General features: G+C 41.6%; 1 protein-coding gene across 1 annotated transcript in view; it reads right to left on the bottom strand.

Moving 5' to 3' along the window:
- Positions 1–7,831, bottom strand: part of NRDC (nardilysin convertase) — a 75,128-nt gene extending 67,297 nt beyond the window's left edge. Inside the window, exon 1 of the mRNA XM_060231815.1 lies at positions 7,423–7,831. Within this exon, the coding sequence (XP_060087798.1) occupies positions 7,423–7,808 (386 nt within the window). The 5' untranslated portion in view covers positions 7,809–7,831. The remainder of the gene's footprint in view (positions 1–7,422) is intronic.
- Positions 7,832–8,155: the final 324 nt, after the last annotated feature.

The following is an 8,155-nucleotide window of genomic DNA, read 5'->3' on the forward strand; positions in this document are numbered from 1 at the left end:
TGACATTGTGCCCTACTGCAGTGCTATCTTATTGCTATTACCATCATTTAATGTGGACCTATAACTGGTTACTTGATAAGCTGTGTCCTTTCCGCTGGTGGTACATTTTATTTATTGTTTTTACTGTTTAATTTTAATGTGGTGTTTTAACTTTGATCCGTAGGTTTTTACTGTTATTTTATATTTTATGATCTGCCTTGAGCCCATTTATGGGAAAGGGCAGAATATAAATCTACTAAATAAAAATAAAATAAAATATTACAAAGGATGCAATTACCATTTAAGAATTTTAATATTTAATTGGTTTAGCTGCACCTTGTTACTGGCTTCCTCAGATACTTATTATCACCTTAGGTCAAGGGTGTTAAACATGCAGCCTCCTATCAGACCCCCAAGCAACTGGATGTCGACCATTTCCTTCCCCCTCTCTCTTGCTTCTTTCTGCATGACAGCTTGCTTTGCAAGGCTTGATTAATCACACAGCAGCTACAGAGCAAATCCTCTTAATTTCTCCTTTGGCTGCAGCTCCTCCCTTGGGGAGGGAGAGCTTGCCTTCCAAGCTCTCTCAATCACACAGCAGAGCTACTGAGCCAAGCCTCTCCTCCTCCTACTGGCTGAGGCTCCTCCTCCTCCTGGTCCCCTGGGAAAGGAAGGAGTCAGACCTTCCTTTTCCCAGTTCCCTGGATCCCATGGGAGAGATTCAAAGAAAGCATCTTTAAGACCAACAAGTGCTAATGTTTTAATCATGTTTTGTGGGGGGTTTTAATCTTTAATTGTGTTTTTTGTGTCCTTTTTAAAGTTTTTATCTCTGCTACCTGGTATTACATTTTATGACACAGAAGGCCCAGCCCAACAAGATCTCATTTATGTCAGATCCAGCCCTCATAACAAATGAGTTCGACACCCCTGCCTGAGATACTTATTTTCAGGGCACACACAGGAGAATAAACCTCACTAACAACATTTGGATCTACTTTTGGGTCCCCTCTGAGGGAAAAGGTAGTGTATACATAAAGTAAATAAAATAAATACATATGCACCAGATGATTAATATATTTTACAAAGCAATAAAACTGAGACAACAAGACACTTATGTCTTTCAAAAACACTGGAAATGTTTGCTGGGGGTTGATGTTTTCTGAAATTATAAATGGAGTCCCAAATATAGCTTTGTCTATCTTCTTTGCACCCTACCCTTCCCTTGCTTATTTACATTTAGGGATGGGCACAAACCAGCTCACGAACCAAAATTTGACCTGAACTTGAGCCGGTTCAGAGTTTGCAAACCAATGTTCAGGGAAGGCAATGTCCCCAAACATTCCTGGGACTTGTGGCTGGTTCAGCTGTTTTGGGCCAGCCATTTAAACCTGACAGCTGAGCAGGTCCAACAGCCATTAGGTTTAAATGTCTGGCAGCCATTTAACTCTTTTGCTTCCCGCCCCCCCCCCCCTTTGAAGGGAGTGGGAAGTCAAACTGAAGGGTTAAATGGCTGCAAGCCATTAAACCTCTTGGTTTCCCTCCCTCTCGCTTCAAAGTGGGGGGAAGTGCCCATTCCTACTGGGTGTGTGCCCATCCCTGTTTACCTTATTTACAAACCACTTTTCTTAACAAATTTATGAGGTACGTTAGGCTGAGAGAGACTGGAAACTGAAACAATAGCACTTTAAATGGGATGCCATCAGGGTTTATAATTTCTTTTAATGTAACTGATTTTATTGATTTCAATATATGTATTTTGTTTTTATATTGCAGTGGGGTAGGCTGGGGTAGGGCAATTCATCAAGTTAAAATCATCATCATCATCATCAACTGTATAAAGCCACCAACTGAACCTCATGGCTCAATAAATAAAAAATTGTGATTAGGCATTTTATTTTATTCACATTATTTATAGTTCACCATTTTCACTATGACTCAAGGCAGATTACACAGAGTGAATTAACACAATGAACAGGATGGGACCTTTAGTAAACAATGCAATAAGATTAGAATTGTTGAGCCAACCAGAAATCTAAAAACAGAACTAAAGTAAATCCTAAATATTATAATGACATTAAATTATGCAAAAATTATATAGAGGGCCACAGGATATTCCAAGGGGGCCTCAGGTAAAAACTGCATAAATGGGGGGCCATGGCACAAGACTAGGGGGCCACAGAGGGAAGTGAGAAGTGAAGAAAACAGAGAAGTGACCAAGAAAAGAAAACAGAAAAGACAGCGATTGGGGTGCAGTTTCTTCATGCAAGTGTAACCCTGAGTCCACTATGGGAGCTAAAGAGCAGGGGTATTCCATATAAGGGGGGGGAAAGCGCAATTTTCCCAGAGTTATTGGGAGGCCTGAAGGACTCCAGATAAGGTATGAGAATTTCTTATACTTATGTTAATTGACTATCAGTTTGTATTTTGATTGTTGTTGTGAATGTTTGTAATGGATGTTATATGAATCTTCTGAGAGTTACTGGAGGGTCTGAATTGCCCTCCAGCTTTATTATAAAAGTGTGTATTCATAGGCCAGAGCTACACGGAACTCTTGAAAGGAGGAACAGACAGACCAAGACAGCGCAGAGCTGCAAGTGTGTTCATCTTCAAGGGACTGTAGAAGTCAGAAAGGACTGAGAAAGTCCTGAAAAAGTCAAGGGACTACAGAAGTCAGAAAGGATTGAACCCCTGGTCTGGTTGAACACAGCAGGCCTGAACTGTTACATATTAATCAAGGTGGGATCACATTGTCAAAGACTTGAACTTCCTAAGTTCTTAACTGAAAAGAAAAGTTTTCTTTAGTATCCCTCTTAATTAGAGTTACACAAGTATTACTGTGAAAAGAGGTATGTTGCTGCATGCAAGAGTTCTGCATGTAATCTTCAGGTATTTTTAGCCATTGTGTTTGCCATTCCTTTCGCGGTTGCCATGTTCAGTTGCTTCCCATTGTAAAGATCTATTGGGATCAGACATAATTTTTCATTTATGTTTGTTCAGATGTTCTGAGTGTTTTACTTCTGAACAGTGATCTTCCTTATTAGTTTGTAGTTGCAAACATACGTAAAATTAGTCTCCACCTGTATTGACTTTTTATTTTTATTTTTAGAAACCCTATGGCTACCTCTGCAAAAAAGAAATGTCAGCAATACTCAGTCGAGTACCTTGGCTATGGATTTATTCCATCGCCACAAGACTGCACTAAATCTATGTGTTTGATATGTATGACTGCACTTTCCCATGAGAGTATGCGTCCATGTAAGTTGCAGAAGCATCTGCAAACATCTGATAAAGAAAAGGATAAACCACTTGAATATTTTCAAGCATTGCGAGATAAATTTGAAACTAGACCTACACTGAAGAAAATGTTTTCTTAGAAATTGGTTTTAAAAAACAAATGTTTAATCACATCTTATGAGATATCCAAAATAATAGACACATTGTGGGGGAATCCTCGATTTTGCCAGCAGTGTCTGTTGTTCAACTGTCATGAACCAAGATGCTTGTGAAATACTGAATCCATCCCTTTGAGCAATTCATCGGTGCCAAGGCATATTGATGAAATGGCAGATGATGTTGAAAAACAACTAGTTTTGCAGTTAAAAGTTCAGAAGTTTGCTTTACAAATTGATGAATCATGTTTACCAGATAACACAGCAATACTGATGGCTTATGTTAGATATTTGCACAACAACAAATTGAAAGAAGAAATGCTATTTGCTCGAAAGCTTAGAATGGAGAAAGGCTGAGATACTAAAGGTGAAACTATTTTTGAAGAAGTCAAGAGGTACTTCGATGAGAAAGATATCCCTCTCGAGAACATTCTGGCCTGTGCTACTGATGGTGCTGCTTCTATACAAGCAGATACAGAGGATTTAATGCATATTTGAAAAGTGTTGTGCCAGAAGTATTCTGTATTCTGTATTCACTGCGTTGTTCCCCAACAACACTTGGTTTCAAAAAGACTAGCAGGGTGCTTGCATGAGTCTCTATTGTAATAAAAGCAGTAAATTACATTAAATCAAATGCACTTCAAGACCGCTTGTTTCAACAGCTTTGTGAGACCAAAAATGAAGACTTCACATGCTTATTATTGCGTACAAAAGTCTGTTGGCTGCCCAAAGGTTGTTGGCTGCCTTTGTTGTTTTGTTGCTTTGTGGGACTCAGTTGTGACATTTTTCAGAGGCAAAGAAATGGAAGAAAAGATAATATATTTTACCTGAGTGATGTCTTCAAAAAGCTCACTTTGTTAAGCAAACAACTACAGGGCAGAAATCGTGACCTTTTTTCAAGCAAGGAGATTATTACAGAGTTTCTTAGAAAACAAGCTGCATGCCACCAATGTTGGATGTCGAGAATTTGCACAGTTTTCCTCTTTGGCAGCAGTTAGTGTATGTGAATAATCTGAAGCAGCTTTATAATGATATGGAAGTTTGTTTCCGTGATCTGCTGGACATGGATATTCCGACCTGGGTAGTTGATCCATTTGCTGTGAATGCTGCTGATGTTTCTTTGCAAAAAGCGCTCATAGAGCTACAAAGTGACATGGCAGCCAAATTATCAATCAAGAAAAACACCATTTTTGGATAAAGAGCACAATATCTAAAAAGTTTCCAAAGCTTTGGGATAGCAAAATTGGTTTTCATGGCATTTCCAACTTCGTACTTGGTAGAATCAGGTTTCAGTTGTGTGAATTATTTACTCAACCTAACAGAGAATCGCCTTAACATAATGGATAGAGGTGATCTTCAGTTATCCCTCACAGCAACAGAACTGGATATAAAAAAGCTTGCTTCTGCTCATCAAGCACAAGGATCACATTGATAGAGAAATACGTGATTGTATTTTGTAAAATTATAAAAATTATAAATAAAACATGTTCTATTTACATACAAATGCTAGCCTGTGAGCAAGAGACCAGAACAAAGATTGGTATTGCTTTCTTGAATGTAATACTGGAGTTTTGACAATGATTTTTTGAAATAGCAGATTAGGACTGAGAGCCATATACTCCTTGTAGTGCTGCAGTTTTCTCTTGGGCTGATTTCTTGCCCTGTGATGTGATAACATTGGTCTTGGGCTGATACCTTGAAAAGGAGTGACAAGCAAAAGTTTTATCGAAGCCGTGGCTACATGCTGACTCTGCATGTAAACACAGGTTTCGTTCTGGAATACAATTCCTATTTTTTTTTGTAAATTTGTAAATTTCAGTTTCCCAATAAGAACTGCATGTGTGCATTTTGTGTGGCTGTCTATGCTTATTTGTTCCTTGGCTATTTACAAACAAAATTCTGAAATAGCTACCTTCAAGCACAACACCTTCATTGGCAAATAAAATAACTACATTTATACCCATAGGAGAGGGGGACCATAGGAAGGAAACAAGGTCGGATGGGGGCCACGGTAAGAAAAAGGTTGAGAAACACTGGTATAGACCACAGTCCTTAATAATTTATCCAAATAATTTTGTGAATCGTTTTTTACAGTGCAACCCTATTGTCTGCATAGAAAACCCTTCTTGAATTATTCACCTTTGCACAGTAGGGAGAAAGCCAGGAGAGTGAGAGCCTTCCTGATCTCCTCAGGTAGGCCATTCCATAAAGTGGGGGTCACAAAAGAAAAGGCAGTTTTGACTTCGTCCATTTGGAAGTTGGCACCTGCAGAAGACCCTGCTCATATGAGCAAAGCTCTTATGGCAGAGTATAGGGGAAGAGAGCCAGTTTGGTGTAGTGGTTAAGTGTGCGGACTCTTATCTGAGGGAACCGGGTTTAATTCTCCACTCCTCCACTTGCAGCTGCTGGAATGGCCTTGGGTCAGCCATAGCTCTGGCAGAGGTTGTCCTTGAAAGGGCAGCTGCTGTGAGAGCCCTCTCAGCCCCACCCACCTCACAGGGTGTCTGTTGTGGGGGGAGAAGATGTAGGAGATTGTAAGCTGCTCTGAGTCTCTGATTCAGAGAGAAGGGCAGGGTATAAATCTGCAATTCTTCTTCTTCTTCTTCATCTCATAGTAAGAGGATCTAAGGCCATGAACAATTTTATATTTTATAGTCAATATTTTAAACTGAGCTCAGTAACTGAGTGGAGCAACTGTAGAATGGGAGTAATATGCATGTTTCATCTAGCTCCCAATAATAGACGAGTCACAGCATTCTGTACTAACTGGAGCTTCTGAACTGATTTTGAGGGGAGACCAATGTACAGCGCATTACAGCAGTCTAGTCTTGATGTTATTGTGCCATGGATCCAAGTGCCCAGACCAGATGTATCAAAGGAGCCATCTTTGGGGCTAGGCTGAGTTGGAAGAAAGCCTTTTTTTGCAGCTGCATAAATTTGTTTCTCTAGTAATAACACTGGGTCCAATATAATCCCAAGGCTCTTTCCTGATTCAGCAGAGGCCAGCTGAACTCCATCAAAAGTGGGGAGCACAATGTTTTTCAGGATCTCCACCTTTCCAACTAGTCTTTTCAGGGTTTAGTCTCCACACAGCTAATTTGCCACAGCAGCCAGGCAGTTATTCAGGATCTCTACCTCATCCACAGGGGATTTGAACAAGGATATATAATGCTGAATGTCATCCACATATTAATGACAACCAACCCCAGAATTACAAATAATTTGTCCTCACTTGGATAGTTTAAGATAAGCCAGATCTCATCAGATCTTGGAAGCTAAGCAGTGTCGGCCCAGGTTAATATTTGAATGGGAGACGACCATGGAATACCAGGGATGCTACACAGAGGCAGGCAAGGACAAACCACCTCTGCATGTCTCTGGTCTAAAATAACCCTACAGGACCATCAGAAATCGTTTGTGATTTGACAGCAAAAGGGGGGGGGGTGTTATAAAGAGATTAAAAAGCACCGGGGGGGGGGGCAGAAATGTGCCCTGTAGAACCATATAGCATAGGTTCCAAACAGTTTCCAATAGCAACCCTTTGATTCTGATCCATGAAGAGTGATTCGAACCAATTCAGCATGGATCCCCTGATATCTACTTCTCCCTCCAAGCGCCTCAATAAGATGGTATGATCTATTCTACTGTATCAGATAAGTCCTATAAGAGCAATAAAGAAGCTCTGCCTTTCACTATGTTCTTTCTTTACCCATGCATTTAGTTATCCTCATGTTACATCCGATACAAATACAGCTGAAGTTGTGTGATTAAACCACATTTATCCCGTTAGTGGTCCCTGATTTCCTTTGTAAAGTGAACACACTACTGCTACGTGTACATACAGGATGTTTGAGCCTTCAATGTAACACCACTACTAAGCTCTAAGGAGCACACAGCACATGTTGGAGTGCTAGTATAATGTAGAACTAGGCCCATCAGAGGAGTTCTCTCTATTAAGGAGAACTCCACTCAGAGAAGTCGCATCGCTTCCCTAAAAGTCCAGCGCAAACCAGTCTCTGTAGCCGCGGATCATCCCTGGTTCCCACCAGCTCACCTGTACTGTTTGGGATCGCTGGGAGACTTGACAATCTCCGCATCTCCCATATTGGGGCTATTTCCGCAGTCTGCGACAGCAGCAGCGCCTCCTTCTCCTCCCCCCTCAGGCTCTTCCTGGAGGGCGCCGGCTTTAGCCCCACGGCTGCTCTCCAAGTCTTGTGGCTGGTCAGGGCCGCAGACGGGCGAGGCTTTGGCCCTGCCAGGCATGTCTGTTGGTGGAAGTGCGGCAGAGTGGCACAGAAGAGACTCGACGGCCGTCCGCCGAGGTATGGCTTTTGAGCGATCCGCACTGTTACAATGACGATGACTGCCAATGCTTCGCCGCGCCTGAAGTTCCTTCACCCCCGACGTCGCGCGTGCGAAGGCGAATACTACCCTCCGCATCCACCGCGGGCCAAACCCGACCCGGCACTCCGACTCCCGGCCACAGAGGCCGAGGCTAGAAGCCCATCGTCCAATCAGGGAAAAGATAGGAGTTCACGTGGTATATACCAACAAATCCTAAACTCCAACGGCCCAGCTTGATTCTGAGTAGATGGGAGTGGGGGAACTACCACTGCTGGTGCCGATGGAGGGAGATCGGGATTGAGAGAGAGGAATTAAATTCTTTAGTGAAGAGAAATCCGCTCTTGAGATATGGTGGTTTCCTTTTATATCCTCTCGTTTTTTAAATGAGAGTCTTCTTTTTTTTATAAATTACTTCTGAAGATAAACTGTCTTGGTTTGGGCCA

Source organism: Heteronotia binoei, chromosome 2 (assembly GCF_032191835.1).
Source record: "Heteronotia binoei isolate CCM8104 ecotype False Entrance Well chromosome 2, APGP_CSIRO_Hbin_v1, whole genome shotgun sequence".
Lineage (NCBI taxonomy): Eukaryota > Metazoa > Chordata > Lepidosauria > Squamata > Gekkonidae > Heteronotia > Heteronotia binoei.